The sequence below is a fragment of the Carlito syrichta genome, unplaced genomic scaffold, assembly GCF_000164805.1.
Source record: "Carlito syrichta isolate Samal-C Ts95f unplaced genomic scaffold, Tarsius_syrichta-2.0.1 Scaffold303678, whole genome shotgun sequence".
Taxonomy (NCBI): domain Eukaryota; kingdom Metazoa; phylum Chordata; class Mammalia; order Primates; family Tarsiidae; genus Carlito; species Carlito syrichta.
The window spans coordinates 487545-504990 of NW_007247774.1; the positions used below are offsets into that span (position 1 = coordinate 487545).

Genomic DNA, 17446 nt, shown 5'->3' on the forward strand with positions numbered 1-17446 from the left:
ATATTTAATTTTAACATAATGAAACTCCCTCCCCCTTTTTCTCCCTTACGGTTTGTGCTTCTTTGTCTAAGAATCTTTTACTCCCTGTGGGTCTCAAAGATGTTCCTCTGTGTGTGTGTTTTTCCTATTGATGTAATTTGACCATTCACATTAATTCTTTAATCCATCATTTGAGCATCCACCTTGTAGGGGATTGCTTCATTTTTCTCCATATAATAAGTCAGAGTGTTCGCAACAACTCTTTTCCACTGACTTGCGATGCACCTTTCATTATATATGAAGCTCTATACAACCAGTGATCTGCACACTGCATCTCTCCACACTGTCGGTGAGTGGGCTATTCTCTCACCACGCCACACTGCTGAAAACAACAACAATGCTTGAATGTCTGAATATATGCATACTCCCTGCCTAGCCCCCTTTTACTTAAGCAGCTGTGGACCTTCACTCCTCCTCGTTTCAGAGTGAGTTTATAAAGCAGAAATTGTTGTTGGGATTACGGTAAGTTACAGATAAACTGAGGGAGAGCTGACGTCCCCACATAGTAGGCCACCCCTCCCAAGAACGTGATGACTCAACTTGGGGAGTGTCTACACCCACACTCTACTCCCACCCACCAATTAGCAGGCAATGGATGGAGTTTGCTAAATCAATGCTAGGGAGGAAATCTCCAGGGAGGAAGAAAGAGTGGGCCTGCTTTGTTCCTCAGCACCACTCCCTCCATTCCCAACCAAGCTAGGCCACAGGGAAGAAATATCCTGTTGCAGAATCTATGTTTTCTGAGTGGACAAAAACCAAGTATGATTGAGGAAACAGGTATGGTGGGAAATTGGGCCTCCTGAGAGGGGGGCAAGGGGACACAAAGCAACAGAATAACTCCTGGCTTTCCCTAGGGTGACCCAACCCTCCTGGTCAGCATTACACTATTGCACTGGCTGGGTTCCACTCATCCCTGACATTTGGAGGATTGATTTTGCTTTACCAAGCCTGCCTACTTCATGACCATACTGAGCCATGCCTCAACTTTGTGAAGTAAACAAATCATTATCTCCATTCAACAGAAGATGACAACCAACGTCCATGGAGAAAGGCATTCACACATCACTTGACAAACATTTTTTAAGAGTCCACAGTGTGGCCACTTCTCTACCGGGCTCTGAGATAGAGCAGAGACCAGACAAATGGTCCCGGTTTAGTGTGGCAGAGTCAACACTGGACACCATAGGGGACCGGAAGTTTTTGTCAGCTAGCATCCTTCCCTGAAAGAACCAACCCTTCTATGCTTCGTTCCTGCTGGCTGATCAATCACAGTGCCCTCCTCACCAAACACAGAAAAGGGAGCAATGTCCTGGGTCAAGCCAACATGGCACCATACAATATATCCCCCAGGTACCCCCTAGATACAGTGATTGGTCCAGAAGGTGGGCACATGATCCTTGCAGGATCAGAGTCTTCCCTGGGGTTTTCATATGGATACTGGGGGACAGAAGTTTCTTTCTACTAAGGTTGCTAGGAAGGGTGGATGTAAGCCTTGGGCTGCTGACAGTCATCTTATTCTAGGAAAGAGACTTCAGGAAGAACAAAACGAAGCAGAGACAAGCAATATAGACATGCGAGAGAGAATCAGAGACCTGACAACATTGTTTGAGCACCTAGATCTAGCCATGCCTAAAGCTAACCCAGCTGCACTGTGTGTTATGTGAGCCAATTCATCGTCTTTGGCTTAAGCTTATATGAATTGGACTCAGTGGAAAGGAAAAATGTCCAATTGGACAGAAACTCTAGCAAGAAGTCCACTCTACTGAACTGTCACTCCACAGGTATCACCAGCCTCTTTGGTTGGGACTCATTTTATCCATAATTCCCCTTTTTTCTCAAAATATCTTTGACTCTTAATTCTGTCAGCAAGTATCTTTTATGACTTGCTTTATGACACTTGCTAGAAGCCTAAATTTGCCTTCTGGGTCACCATCCACATTACTGATAAAGATGTGGAGGTGGGGGACAGGGCCTTGTGGGATGAAGTACCCTTCTCCCTCAGGTCACTAACCCATTGCTTTTTCACATTGTCTCTGCTCTTCATAGAATCCCAGATCTCTAATATTATAAAAGGACTTCAGATTTCCCACTCGCTTTATTTCTGCTTCGTGGGTGAAGTTTTCAACCATAGGACTGCCAAACTTGGCCAGAGAAAGTGGTCTCTGTTGGAAGCTTCCAGCATCAATTCTCCCATTCTCTTGCTACTAGCACCCCAATTCTACTTCTCCATTTTTTGCTATGGTTTGCTGCAATGCTTGACAAGATTTTATGGAAGGTTATGGAGTAATGGAAGGGTTCAACAACATACAGCACAACCAATGGTTACCTTTATGGCGGCTGTGCTCAGAGCTCCTGGGCCTGGAAGGGAGGAGGGTGTTTCAGAAAGAGACCCTTCAGCATGTTTCCTTCATCAGTCAGAGTTCTCCAGAGAAACAGAACCAACAAGATAAGTAGGTGACAGATGGACTGATAGATGAGAGGGGTTTTATTATGAGAACTGGCACATGTGATTATGGAAGCTGAAAAGGTCTACCATATGCCTTCTGCAAGCTACAGAACCAAGGAAGCTGGTGTAGCTCAGTTCAAGTTTGAAAGCCTGAGAACCTGGGTATGGGGGTACTACCAGAACAAGTCCTAGAGTCCAAAGCTGGAAGAACCTGGAATCCTTATGTCCAAAGGAAGGAGAGAAGATGGGTGTCCCAGCTCCAGAAGAGAGGGAAGAAAGAGTAAATTCTTTCCTTTTTCTTTTTGTTCTGTTGGCCCTCAGTCAATTAAATGGTGCCTGCTCACATTGGGTGAAGGTGATTCTTCCTTACTTAGGCCACTGATTCAAATGCCAATCTCCTCCTGAAACACCCCTACAGAAACACCATAAATAATACTTTACCAGCTATCTAGGTATCCTTTAGCTCAGTCAAACTGACACCTAAAATTAACCATACATCTCCATTTCCCGAGGCCCTCTGGTGATCTCCAGAGAGAGGGGCAAGAACCCCTCTGTCCAGTCTAATGCCAGCCCAAGTCCTTTTCTCCAGATGATGTACAGCAGGAAGGTCTGCCATTACATCTAGGGAACATCTGTCCCCAACAACAAGCACAGGGCATTAGATACATGTGTCAGGACATTCTGGGTAACACATTCTGGCCTGAGCCCAGGGTGGAACTCTCAAAGTCCTGTCCAGGTTGGGTGAGGCCAAGCACAAATTGATTTCTGTTTCTCTCAGGGTCAGATAAGTCACAATTAGTCTGCATGACAGCTGGCCTGTAGGTCTTGCTACATCTTCTGCAAACTGTTTGAAGGAGAACACACTGAGTCCTTGGTACCCCAACTAAGATCCAGGTCTAAGAGGTAATGATTCTTTTTAAATGTCCAAGTTGCTGTAAAACAAAAAACAAAAAAGCAAAAAACAAAAACAAAAACAAACCCCACCTCAGCAAAACACATTTCTCCCAAAGAAGCAACACCTCTGAGGACAGAACTCTGCTAGATAACAGGTCTGGTCTCTGCAGTGTCACAATCCACGCAACTTTCCAGTCCAAAGCCTTTGCCTTGGGGCTACTTCTCAGCATTAGATCTCCCTAGGAGATGAGACTGTTCACAACTGCAAATGATGGTGATCCCAGGACTAAGGGGCGTTAGCCCTCAGGTAAATCCAAGTCTGCACTCCTAGGAGGCAACTTACAACTTCTAAATAACGGTATATATATTTCATGTTTTAGCTTCAGAATCCCAGGGTCTCATTGTGATCAGGGCCCCCTGATATAAAGGAAATGTAAGATGGGTCACAAAATGGATTCTGCAGGTATTGGAAGGACATCGCAAACCTAGTTTAAATTGAGTGGATGCATACACACAGCCTGGGTAGACACAAAATAATACAACGAAGGGAGAGAGATGGAGGGGCAGGTGGGATGGTGAGTCAGAGAGGAGGGAGGGACGTGAGCCCGTTTTCTGTTCTCTTGGGTCCCGCAGCGCCACATGTTCTGAAGCTAGGAATCCTCTAGCATGTCAGGTGGGCCCATTGGGCATCCTCTAGCATGTCAGGTGTCCCATGGGGGACAGTACAGGAACAAAGCACAGTCATCCCCTCATCCATTTATTCTATATATTTTTGCCTACGACTTGCTAGCCACTTGCTGGGTGCTGGGAACACAGACAAAAGATGAACGAACCCTTAAGGTCTTTGTTCTTACGGGGCTTAGGGCTGAGCCAGGAGTCAGGTATTAACAAAATACCTGAACGAACATACTGGTCATGGGCTCAGCTGAAACCAAGGCACCTGTGGCTGCAGCAGGTCCCTGACTGCGTCCATATTAACAAAGGAAAGTGACACTGGGGAGGCCTGACTTGTTTCTCATGACCCAAAGCTGGCTCTTGGTGCTCTTCTCTTTTAGAATCGTCCCCAGTTCAGAATTTTGCTGGAACATGGACGTCACCTAGGCGGAGTGCATATGATTTCGTTAAAAACTGGCTCTCCACGAAACTCCGTGCAGGCTTCAGGCACCCTGGGGCTCGCGAGTACCGCCAGGGTCTCCACGCTTGCGCAAGGCCCACCTGAGCAGTGTGGGGCCCCGCCCAGAACGGGCCACGTGGTCACGTCGAGCGAGGCAGGGACTACGTGGTGGCGTGACGGAGGGCGGGACGCCCCGGGGGAGGGGCTTCGGACCCAGCGCGCGCCCCAATTGGCTCTCAGGGCTGCTTTTGGGCCGTCACGTGAGGCCGCCAGTCGTGTCTTCCGGCGGCCTCGCTGAGGCGCTGCTTTGGCGGGAGTTGGGGGCTGGTGTGAGGTGAGACCTGCGGTGGCTGATCCCCAGCTGGGCCAGGCCGGACCAGGCCCGGGATCATCCAGGGACTTTCGTGTTTCCAGAGCCGGATCCGGCGGCCTTTTGGGGACCGGCAGGAGTTGCACGGGACGGAGTGCTGATGGTGTGGGGCCTGTTGACGCAGATGAGTCCCTCTGGGGGACCCATGGTTTGAAGGGGAGAAGCAGCACTCTGCATCGTCCTTGGCCTCCTGTTACCCCCGACTCAGAGGGGGGCGTCCAGGACGGACGTGTGGCAGGCGCCTTTTCATTATCTTGGGGTAGCTCAGGGAACACCGCTGTGGGACCCGAGTTCTGATGGAACCCCGGGTGGTGAGGTGTGGGGTGAGGACGTCAATGTTAAAGCCGAGCCTTTAAAGTTAAGTTTTCTCGTGTTTTTTTTTTTGGTAGGGCGCAACCATTTCAAACAGGGGAATGCGTTTAGATTTTTATCCTTTGCTCAAAGGCTGCACACTCAGATGTGCACAGGGGTCAGGTGTCAGGTATAATCAGTGTGGCAATTAGCCGGGCCTGGTAGCTCGCGCCTTGTAGTTCCGGCTCCTTGGAGGGCTGAGGAGGAAGAATCGCTGGAGCCCAGCAGGTTGACGCTGGGGTGGCCGTGAGCGTGCCACTGCTTTCCGTCCTGGGCGACGGAGTGAGACCCCAGCTCAAAAAAAAAAAAAAAAAAATCGGTGTGGCAACGGGAGGGCTCATGCTGCTGGGCTGCAGCGACCGTGGCCGCTGGCCTCCAGCCAACCTAAGCCCTGTGGGGTATATCCTCAGAGGTGCTAGATCTCAGATTTTTTTGTTCTAACATCAGCTGAAAACTTTGATTTAAAAAAAAAAAAAAAAAAAAATATATATATATATATAAAAAACACACTCTGTAGTTTTAAATGTTGGCTTTATTTAGTGATGTTTTAGCACATCGCATAGCCAAAGAAAGTGTATATTTGAATTGAATTTGGCCCCTGGGATGCTTGAATTTGGTCCCTGGGATGCCAGTTCGAAACCTTTCTGTAGGTTTCGTGTGGGGAGGGGGCATCAAGGCATGAGCTACAGACTGACAGAGGTCACTGTTTGGGGGACTTGAGTGCTAGAAAGAGGAATCCCGGAACTGACCTCTGGATTGTGTGAGCTGAGTAGTGAATTGGCAGTTGGGAGTTACCCCTTGCCCTGTCTTTTACTCTTTCCCTTTAGAGCTAGCACAGTTCTAGTGGGGTGAATTTGGGGATTGAGGGTCATCTGAGGCTGCGGGTGGCAGGCATCCTTTTTGCAAAGTAGGCAGGACTCCCCACAGGCCAAAGACCTTGGTTTGTGGCCTACCTGTGCCATATGTCTATGAATGGGGCTGTGAGAACATTTTCAAAATAGGGAGCACCTTTGGGATGAGTCCCCCAGAGAGTGTGTACTTCAGGAACTGTGATCCTGTTACTGCTTTGGCCTCGTGGTTCTAACCTGATTTAAGTGGGGAAAGGAGGAGAGAACCTGAGGAATTCTTGAAGGGGAAGTTACAACCAGTCATGTAGCTCTTCCTGGGTCCCTGTTCCAGGCAGGGAGAGCTGCTGGACATACAGTGATTAGTCAGTTGTAGCCATTGACATCAGGACACTTTCCGATGATGTGGGGAGGTAAAACCTTAACCCTGGAGGGGGATATCACATAGCTTCTTACCCAGCGAGCTTGAACTGGGGGAACCCAAGGAGGAGAGGGAGAACCTAAAGAATGTTCCAGAGGCATCACAGACTTAGAGCCAAATGCAGAATTTGGTGGGTGGGGGGCTGGGAAAGGAAAAGGCACTCCCAGGTGGTCATGTGCACAATGTGGTAAGGGGAAAACATAAATAATTAGGCCAGCCGACTCATAGGGGACATGGTAAGAAATCAGAGTAGAGATTTTTAGGGCCCATTTTTTTTGGCCAGGAGGGGTTCAATGCTGTTTAATGGAACATAGATATTTGTTAGTTCAGAGGAATATTGTGGTGGGAAGGAGGAGGCTAAGAAGATGCCAAGTATTGTCTTCTATGGAGAATGCTATATGAGAGGGGATCAATTGTGGAAAAATCTGTCTTGTTCCCAACTGGATGCACATTACTTACAAATAGGTCTGTGTGGCTTTTCTCTGTGTTCTGACCCCCAGCTGTCCCTCTTCTAGTAGCTAGCCCACATTTCTGTAGTGATTGGGTGGATAAAGGGTTGTCTTCTGGTGAGGGGGGGCGGGGGGGAGCAGCTGGGTAGGACCTGAGGGCCTCATGGCGAAGGTCCTGTTCTTCCTTTGCAGTCTTACGCCTTCCTGCTAATTCAACCCTTGTTCTTTTCCTCTGCACAGAAGGGATCTGTGTCTCCAGTACAGCCTCTCTCTGTGCTGGGAGATGGCAGGATGGGTGTTGATGGCAAGAGAACCAATCCCCTTCATGTTGGACCCTATGAGACTTTTTGAAGACAGCTGGCTCCTTGGTGGGACCGGTTGGTGGGCAGGGCTTTGATCTGAGCTAGCACCTAGCTTCCGAACTAGATTCTCCTCACCACTGCTGGCCTGAGTGGTATCTGTCTGTCATGGGAGTGGGGGATTGGGGTCACCCCCAAAACTCCTAGGTTATGACTCAGACTCTGTGTGGCTCCATCTTTCCAACTTTCCTTAGTTCAGGTTCCTGTGGAGAGAGGGAGAGCAGCAGAGGTGGCTGGTTCCCAGATCTTATAGGCTGTCATGGCTACCATGTTGGAAGATAGACCCCAAACCCAGCTGAGGAGCAGCCACGATGGCCGGGAGGTAGTGTGGCTCCTCCCACTCCTAGAGCATTCTCTGCTCTCCACACCCCTTCCTGTGCCCCTTGCTCCTATGGTCCCCCACCTTTCCTCCCTCCCTCTCCCAAGGACTTTGAGTCCTCTCACCTCTCCATGATGCCCTTTCGCAGACTCGTCTGTGGTCTTCAGGCATTGGGATGAAGCTGGAGGTGGTCACCCCATTTCTGGGGAAGTATCGCCCCTTTGTGGGTCGCTGCTGCCAGACCTGTACCCCTAAGAGCTGGGTGAGTGATGGTAGGGCCAGGACCCACCTGAGGTTCTGGCAGCCATGGCTCTGGGCAGCTGCTTCCTTTATGTCCTTCCAAGCGTAGCCCTTACCTGCCCTGTGCCTCTGCTGTTGTCTTTGGAGGAATGAGCGTGATGGTACTGGATATCTTGGACTGTGACTTGCCCCTAGGCCTGGGAGAATTGGGTGGGGGAGGTGCAGAGGGACCTGCATAGCAGTGAAGTATCCACAGAGGGCTGGACTCTAACTGTGCCTGTGAGTCCTGTTCAGTTTTGGGGACACCGCCTACTCAGACTTCCCCAGCACTCAGCACGTGCTTGAAGACCTCTTTTTGTCCATGCCATGTGCTAGTGCTTAGGGGGCCCAGATTTCTGATGGTGATCCAGGCAATATGTTCTCTGCTGTTGAGGAGATAACTTCTTAGAGACTGTAATATGCTTCTCTCAAAGAGGGCGATTCTGTACAGGGTACAGCAATTCCATTTTGAGCAGGGAGCCCTTTTTCATGACCTGGCATCAGGATCTGTGGTCAAACATCTTTTGGGAAATTCTGTGCTGTAATTCTCCTAGAAAACTCACTAGGCTATCAGGCAGAGACCAGAGGGGCAAAGCAGGGCCTTTTCTTTGCCAGTTTGCAAAGGCCCCCCAGGACATGTTGTTCTGTCCTCTCTCTGGCAGGAGTCTGTCTTCCACAGAAGCATTATGGATCTGGGCTTTTGCAATGTGATCCTGGTGAAGGAGGAGAACACCAGGTAGGCTGGGCCCCTTGGGTGAGGGCTGATGGGGCCTTGCTTTGCGGTTCCATTTTTTTTCCTCCTATGGAGAAAGAAGGGCCTCTGTCCTCTGCTTCATAACCACGCCCATGAGGAGAGGCAGGCTTGGAGCTCTCCTGGCGGTTCCTTCTGTGAGCATGTATGGATTGCTCATGGTGTGTCAGGCCCTGAACTTGTACCTGACTCAGTGGGGAGAGGGATAGGAATGAGGTAGAGATGGGTAGGTAGTTCCTCTTCCTGCTCAGGTGTTCCCAGGACATGGGACTGAGATGTGATCCCTTCTTGATCAAATAGCCCTCTATGGGCCCTAGTTGGGGGCAGGCCCTCTCTGAACCACCTTTCCTCTTGCTCTGGGGACTGTGCCCAGGTTTCGGGGCTGGCTGGTTCGGAGACTCTGCTATTTCCTGTGGTCCCTGGAACAGCACATACCTCCCTGCAGGGATGCCCCACAGAAGATCATCGAAAACTCTAGGTGAGGAGGCTGGGGTTGGCGTCTGGCTGGCATTTCTGGAATCTTGAAAGAGATGACAAAAGCTCCAGGCAGGGACAGTTGAGAAGGCTTGCTGGGGCAAGACTTCTAGAGCATTAGCTTTACCTGGGACCCTTCCTTAAGGAGGTTGAAGACTGGAGGCTGTGCCTTGGGGAGGAGACCTGAGAGACCTCAGGCCTGTTCCAGTCTGACATCATTCCCACCCCCACAGGGTGCAGAATGTCCTCTCAGGGAGAGCTCCAGGAGGGGCTGGGGAAGGCCAGGCACACAACCTTGTGAAGAAAGAGGTGCAGCGCATCCTGGGCCACATCCAGGCCCCACCCCGCCCCCTCCTGCTCAGGTAACTATGCTAAGGGACACTTACCTCAGGCTGGGGCTCTGTCCTTCTGGAGAGTGGATATTGGCTGGGCTTGCGGAAGGACTGGAATCCCCTCCTAGGAGCTGGATGGTGTTTACCAGAGTGGGCTGCAGCTTTCCTTCACCTCATGCCTTCCTTCCCTACATTCTTCCAGCACAGGACTGAGCTCCTGTTAGATGCAGGACACTGTTCCAGGGGAATGGTGGGGTGAACTGAGATACACACGTCTGCAAGAAGGAAGGAACAAGGGCTGAGACGGATTATCTGGAGAGGGAGGAAGAGATTTGTAACTCAGAGTCATAAGGGGAAAAAGAAGCCACCCTTGGGGGTTCAATAATGGGAATGGGCGGGGGGTGGCATAGTCTTGCTAGAGGAATAGCATGAGCTACCGCCCCGAGCAGGGAAGGGTTGGCTTTGCTCAAGACGCTTATGTGGTTGGCAGCTGGCAAGTGAGGGGAAGGGAGGCATGATCAGTGAAATTGAGAGGCAGAAGGGACCAGATCATGCAGGGCCTTGCAAGAAGTTTGGACTGGAGCTCTAAGTGCAGTGAAAACCACTTGAAAGATTTTCAGTAGGGAGTGACAATATGATGAATTGGGGTCAAGAGAAGAGACTAGAAGACCATCTGGAAGATTGTTTTGTTAGTCCAGGTGAGACATGGTGGGCATTAGAGCTTGGAAAAAGCAGATTGAAAAATCAAAGTGATAGTAACAAGACTTACCAATGGATTGGACGGTGGAGGTGGGGACAGTGAGGGGAAAAGAAGTCATAGGAGACTTCCGTTTCTAGCCTACTGCTTGGTGGTATGTTCAGAGGGGGACAGGCTTGGGGAGAAACGAATTGGCCCAGGAAGGATGTTGTGGACACAAGAGTTTGGCACCTGACATGTGGAGACACTGAGGAGGCAGTTGCATATATGAGTTTGGAGTTCAGAAGAGAGGTTGGGACCAGGGGCATTTCACACAGCTTTAGCAGACAGATGGTGTTTAGAGCCAAAGGGATGAATGCCTCACTGAGGGATGGAGGGCTTAGGGCTGTCAGTGTCAGGCTCAGCTGTGTTGAAAGTGCTGAGAGGTCAACTGAGCAAGGACAGGAAACAGGTTGTGGGTGACCTTGACCGGCTCTCCACTGTGACACTTCCTTGACTTTGACCTGCCCACCTTCATGCAAGCCACCCCCACCCCCACTTTTTCTTCCCTCCTGGCTTAGCTTAGATTTCAGGACTCATTGTGATAATAATGCGCTTGTGAAGGAGTCCCTGGGCACGACCCTGGCTGCCTGCCTTCTTTGTGCACCTGAGTATCCAAACAGTGCTAGAGAAACACACACCAGTGGACTGGTTTCCTTTGTAAGTGCAGATGTCAAAGGGCACTTGGCACTCTCCAGGTTTCCCAGCCTGGCTGCTCCTCAGACTCATTTCACAGGAAATAGAAGCTATCAGATGGGAATTTGCTGCTTGTCCATCACCTCTCCTCGCTACCTGCATATACAAATATGTCTCCAATTAAAGCTGGTCCCCCTGTTGGGCCTCTGGACAATCCCTCTGCCTGCCAGGGACTTTGCTCCTTCCCTTCTTGTATCACGGATCCTTCCTTTTATTCCCCTTTCCTGGCAGTTGGCAAAGAGCAGACTGGGGCTCTGCCTGGAGAGAGGCCTAGTCCTCTAGTCCCCTTTGGGATAAATGGAGGCAGATACTCTGAATTGGATGTGAGGCAGCTGTACCATGAGACTCCCAGACGTGGGCTCTGGTGTCAGGCCCCCTTCCAGTCCCAGCACCCCCAGTTCTTAGCAGTCTCTATGGTCTTATAGCTCCCTAAGCCTCACTCTCCTCTTCTGAAAATGAGGACAGTGGCAGTGCTTGCCTTAGAGGAGCACTAGGTGACCCTCCAAGCTGCTGTGGGGCTGAGCCTTGCCCCCTGCTGCACCTCAGGCCACGGTTGCTCCCCAGGCTGTTCAGCTGGGTGCTGCTGCGGTTCCTGAACTGCCTCTTTCTGAATGTGCAGCTCCACAAGGGTCAGATGAAGATGGTCCACAAGGCCACCCAGGCGGTAAGGCCTGCCCTCCATTGGGATGGGGATGGCGGGAGCAGAGACTGGGCCAAGTCCTGAGTTGGGATCAGCACCATCAGCTGGTGGGAAAAAAATCCACTGCTCTTTGCTGACCTTCTCTTTATGTCTCACGGTCCTGCTCCCACGGGGCTTCCTCTAACATCTTTTCATCATGGTCTTAACAACCATTACGTCAATGGATGTTACCTTAAAAGCCGTCAAAAGGCTCCTTTACTTTTGGGAAATGTGCTCAGAGGAAGAACTTTTCAGCTGAACCCTCCCTCCCTTCTTCCCTTCGGGGCTGCCCTGGGTCTTCGGCTTCCTGTGTCTTCAGTAGGGGCAGGTTGGCACTTTCCTCTGACTCTCCCCTGAGCAGGGCTGGCCACTTGTCCTCCTCTCTACTCACAAGTCTCTTCTGGATGGGATCCTCCTGCCCTTTGTGCTGCTCTCCCAGGGCCTTGGTGTGCTCCGTGTGGCTTGGGAACCCCGCACCTGCTCCCCTGCCCTCAGGTAAAAGCCTTGTGCTCCTAGATATGCATGGGAGAAGTCCCAGCTGGGGCAGGGGTGTGTATGGGGATGTGCTGGCAGTAGCTCCCCAAAGGCCTTCTTCCTGACCTCTCTGCTCCGGGACATACACCAGGCCAGTCTGTGAGGCGCAGGGAGAGGATCAGCCACAGGTGCCAGGGCCATGGTTGACTTTAGGGTGTTCAGACAGGACAGAGCCAAGACTCTCACTAGCCCCTTGCTTAGTCTCATCTCCAGAGCCCCTTCTCTTACCAGGCTCTGCCCTGTGTCTCACAGAGTTCTGCTGAGGAAGCTTGGGGGGCTTTTTCTACCCCCAGAGGCAAACCTCTCCCTGGACAGCTCTGAGGGGGTTCTTGCAAGGGCTGTGGTCCATGCGGTGAGTGCTCCCTGTAGTTACGTATGGGGCCAGGCCAAGGGTACAGGGGTCTGTTTCTGCTCTGACCTTGATACCTGTTCCCACCCCCTACCATTCCAGGTCATGGAGCAGCTGCTGGTCAGTGGGCAGCCCCTGCTCATCTTTCTGGAGGAACTCCCTGGGGCCTCAGGGCCACGGCTATCAGCACTGGGCCAGGCCTGGCTGGGACTGGTGGTGCAGGCGGTTCAAATGGGTATTGTCCCGGATGCCATGCTGGTGCCAGTGGCCGTCACCTATGACCTGGTTCCTGATGCACCATGTGACAGACACCATGTGAGAGCCTCTGCCCCTTGGGACCCCAGGTGGACACCAGCTCTAGACAGGAGGCACAATATTGTGTTCTGTGGCTGAGTCCCCCTTAGGGAATTCTCCCTACAGTCATTCTGCAGCCCCTACCAAGGCCATTACCATTGTCATCTCATTTCATCTTCAGAAGCCCCTGCTAGGGAGGGATTTTTCCTGTTTCCTGGGTAAGAAAATAAGAGTTTGGCGAGGGCAGGGTCATGCATCAGATTGGGCCTGAGATAAAGTTGAGCAGGCTGGGATCAGAGGGTACCTCTGGAGAACAGGATGGGGTGGTTAGCCCTGGTGTGTGCCAGAGAGCAACGCCCCTGGCAAGTCAGCGCATTTAGCTTTTCCCTCCTTGTAGGCCTCTGTCCCCCTGGGGCTGTGGACAGGAGCTCTAGCTGTCCTGCGGAACCTGCACAGCTGCTGGGGCTGCAACCGCCGCATCTGTGCCCGAGTGCTCCTAGCTCAGCCCTTCTCCCTGCAGGTACGGAACTAGCTGAGCAAGGCTGAGAGTGTCTGAGGGTCTGTCATGGGGCTTCTGGCAGCCTCACCCTCAAAGCCACTGCAGGAATAGCCTTGTCTACCTCTGGTGGACTGTGTGCAAGTTTCTTGGTGGGTCAGAGCAGGCCACCTAAGAGCCTTGTTTTGGGCAGGAATATATCATCAATGCAAGAAGCTGCTGGGACAACAGGCAGACCCTGGAGCAGTTGCTGCAGCCCATTGTGCTGGGCCAATGGTAGGGGCATGCGATCTCAGGGACAAGTCAGAGAACCCTTTGGCACCAGCTTGTGTAGCTGGTGCCCTTCCTCCATAGACACAAACATCAGCAGCATTCCCTCACCAAATATCCTTGGATTATCTAAAAAGTACCAGGCACTCGTCTTGCCAATAGCCTGAGTGTGGAATGTGGCAAAGAGGCCTGGAGGATGCTGTGGTTACATGAGCTATCCTTGTTCTGGGGCTGGGATGGGGAAAACACCTTCACCTTTGAGAAAGCCATAGGCTTCCCACATCTGTTTTTAGTTTTGGTCCCTTCATCCTGTGATCTGTGTGTCTTTCAGTACTGCTGTTCCAGACACTGAGAAGGAGCAGGAGTGGACCCCCATAACTGGCCTTCTCCTGGACCTCAAGGAAGAGGATCAGCTTCTGGTCAGGAGACTGAGCCGTCACGTCCTGAGTGGTGAGGGTGAACTAGATGTGGGTCTTTGGGGGAGGGTCCCTGAGCTTTCCCTTCCTTCTGTGTCAGCCCTCCTTTCCAAGTGAGTGTCTGCACCTTAGCCGCCCTCTGTGGCACACTTGGGTCTGAAGAAGAGTGGACCCTCCTACCCCCAGGGGGACAGCCAGTCTTGAGGGAGCAGCTAAGTGCACAGAGAGGGCTGCCTGAGCTGAGGAGGCTCAGCCACTTGCCCAAGGTCACAGCCAGCCTCATCTTCTGAGCTGAATCCTTAGCTGCCAATGGGGTTGATGTTAACTGAATGGAATGATGTGTGTAAGGGGCTTACCACAGTGCCTGTGCAGAGGGCTCTTCAGAATTCTGAGTATCTTCTTCAGTGCCTCTCTTGTGGTAGAGGCTGTGGGTTGGTGGGTGGGCCCTTATGAGATCCAGGGAAGGTGCCCAAGCTCTTGGCCTGGCTTCCACACACATGTGACAAAGGCCACTGCTCCGGGTCTTTCCCCCTCCCTGGGGTGGAGCTGGAGCTGTGTGGCTGGGAAGACATGCCATATGATGGAGCGACCAGGCTGCTGAGCTTGGAGCACTGACCAGCATCTCCCCACTCCTCATCCCAGCCAGTGTGGCGAGCTCTTCAGTGATGAGCACAGCCATCATGGCGACGCTGCTGCTGTTCAAACACCGGAAGGTAGGCACAGTGTGGTGGGGCATGGACGAGGGAGTCCGGCCCTCTTGCTCAGCCTTGTTCTGCCCCCACCAGGGAGTTTTCCTGTCGCAGCTCCTGGGGGAGTTCTCCTGGCTGACAGAGGAGATACTGCTGCGTAGTTTTGACGTGGGCTTCTCTGGCCAGCTGCGGGGCCTGGTACAGCACACGCTGAGCCTGCTGCGGGCACACGTGGTCCTCCTGCGCGTCCACTGGGGGGACTTGCTGGTGGTGCCGCGACCTGGTCCAGGCCTAATGCGCCTGGCACACCTGAGTGCTGAGCTGCTGCCCGCCTTCCTGAGTGAGGCTGTGGGTGGTGAGTCCTCAGGGCATGGGGTGGGTGGGATGTGTTTGCAGGGGTGAGGGGAATGACTTCTGCCGCATGCTGGTCCCTTCCTTCCCCAGCCTGTGCTGTGCGGGGGTTGCTGGCAGGCAGAGTGTCACCCGAGGGGCCCTGGGAGCTGCAGGGCATAGAGCTGCTGAGCCAGAATGAGCTGTACCACCAGATCCTGCTGCTGCTGCACCTGCTGCCACAAGACCTGCTGCTGCTGCAGGTCAGGCCTCCCACCACAGCCTGCTTGGTCCCAGGCCTTCCCCTCTTGATGGTAGGAACGGCCCATTCTTGCCGTTCTAACCCTACCCCTGTGGCCTCCTGTGGTGGTAGGTTTGGCCTTGCCCTGTCTTTGGCCAGGCCCCTGCCCATGTGCCTGCTCTCCTGAGGCCAAACAGGTGCTTCTTCCTCCCCAGCCTTGCCAGTCTTCCTACTGCTACTGTCAGGAGGTGCTGGACCGTCTCATCCAGTGTGGGCTCCTGGTTGCTGAGGAGGTAGGCAGGGCAGTTGGAGACGAAGCCCCTATGCGGGGCCTGGCCTCCTCCAGCATTCCACCCCCACTGTCAGTTGTCCCGGGGTACTCCTCTGCCCCGTGTGTGCCGTGGGGGGTGGGCAGCCCCGGCCTAGCAGCAGGAAAGCCTGGGTCACTCCTCTACACTCTGTGCCTTGGGATATGACCGCATGTCCTGGGCCTGTGTGTCTCTAGACAGGACTGGACGTGTGTGCCTCTGAGGTTCTCTGCATACCTTCTCCCACAATTCCTGCCCACAGAGCTGTGGCCCTTGAGGGGGCCATCTCACTCCTCTCACCCTGCAGATGGGCCCAGCAGGTGCTGTGGGCTTGTGTGGCCCTGGGCATCCTTGGGCTCCCTAGGTCTACTCTTACCTGTTTCACCTGCACGTACCTGGTCTGGGGTGTAGGGCTGATCCCTGGCCAGCCTGTCAGGGACCAGTGCCTCTCACGGCCCCTAGGCCCCAAGCTTCCGGTTGGCCTGCGACACAGGGCGACGGTGTTTGAGTGCAAAGCTGCTATGGAAGCCGAGCGGTGACTTCACTGATAGTGACAGTGATGACTTTGAAGATGCAGAGGGCCGGTACTTCAGGGTATGTTGGAGAAGCTGCCCCAGGAGGGGGGTGGTAGGGAGGCAGTAGGGAGCTGCCTTCACCCTGGCCTGTCTTCTACAGCTTAGCCAGCAGTCACACTGCCCGGATTTCTTCCTCTTCCTTTGCCGCCTACTCAGCCCGCTGCTCAAGGCCTTTGCACAGGCTGCCGCCTTCCTTCACCAGGGCCAGCTGCCCGACACTGGTGAGGCCCTCATTTCCCTGGCAGTCTCAGGGCAGGTTCTGTGTGGGGCCCTGGGTCTAGGTCTTCTCTGTCCCACAGAGTTGGGCTACACAGAGCAGCTGTTCCAGTTCTTGCAGTCTACTGCCCAAGAGGAAGGGATCTTTGGTGAGTCCTAAGCGCTCAGCCCAGTTCCTGAGGGCAAGGGTGGGTTTGCCAGTGGCTGCTGCCCCCTGCTGGGCAGTGACAGTCCAACTTCAGGAGAGAGGACTGCCTAGTAGAGGGTCTTCTGTTCAGTCTGAACCTATCCCTGGGTTCCTTCTTCAAACAAGAGGCAAAAAGAAGCCTGTGTCCAGCGACACCCCACCTTCCCTCCCTCGAGCCTTCACCTCTCTCTTCCCTCCCCTCCAGAGTGTGTGGACCCAGATCTCGCCATCAGTGCTATCTGGACCTTCAGAGACCTAGGGGTAAGAGGGGCGTCACCATTTTCCTGTCTAACTGCTCCCAACCCCTGCTGGAGCTGCTCAGGGAAACCCAGCTGTGTTCCCACCTCAGGGCTGGCCCTGACGGTGCTTCATTAAGACCCTGGGATTTGGTGCCTCCCAGGAATAGATGTGAAGGCAGATGGTTTTCTTGCCCCTCTTGGTCTTCCAAGCCACTGGTTATCCTTCTCCCAAGTGGGACACTGGGATGGTCTGAGAGAAATGAGGCGGCATTTATACTCAAACACTGAGGCACAGGGAGCCAGAGTTCCCAAGCCAGAGTTCCCAAGGCAGATTTCTGGGGGACAGGCTTGCCTGCTGGGCTCTGTGGGCACAGTCCCTCTGGTGAGGGCACTCACAGCCCATTTCCACGCCCCAGGTTCTGCAGCAGACACCCAGCCCTGCAGGCCCCAGGCTCCACCTGTCCCCTACTTTTGCCAGTCGAGACAATCAGGAAAAGCTGGAACAGTTCATCCGGCAGTTCATTTGTAGCTAAAACTGTGGGGTGAAGCCTGTTCTGAGACTTCTCAGCCCCAGAACACAGCGGTGTCCTAAAGGCTGAAGACTGAGAAGAGGCTACAAACCTTTTAGCTGGACAATAAAATCTGAGGTTTGATTGTCCCTTGCTGCCACTTGCTTTCATCATCCTTTGGTATGATAAACTATACGAATGTGTGTATATTTTGCTCTCTTCTTCCCTAGACCTGTGAA

At 52.8% G+C, this 17446-nt stretch overlaps 1 protein-coding gene across 1 annotated transcript; it reads left to right on the top strand.

The window, feature by feature from the left end:
• The first annotated feature begins 4770 nt into the window (after nt 1-4770).
• On the top strand, nt 4771-17398 carry GPAT2 (glycerol-3-phosphate acyltransferase 2, mitochondrial). Its single transcript, XM_021712872.1, has 22 exons — nt 4771-4827; nt 7488-7610; nt 7756-7869; nt 8549-8622; nt 9011-9115; nt 9345-9473; nt 11440-11539; nt 11916-12049; nt 12341-12440; nt 12540-12752; nt 13129-13251; nt 13421-13503; nt 13829-13947; nt 14556-14626; nt 14699-14957; nt 15047-15195; nt 15389-15466; nt 15944-16075; nt 16157-16277; nt 16356-16421; nt 16665-16720; nt 17115-17398. The coding sequence occupies exons 2-22, from the start codon at nt 7548-7550 to the stop codon at nt 17229-17231; spliced, it is 2406 nt and encodes an 801-aa protein (XP_021568547.1). The 5' UTR covers nt 4771-4827; nt 7488-7547; the 3' UTR covers nt 17232-17398.
• The last annotated feature ends 48 nt before the right edge of the window (nt 17399-17446 follow it).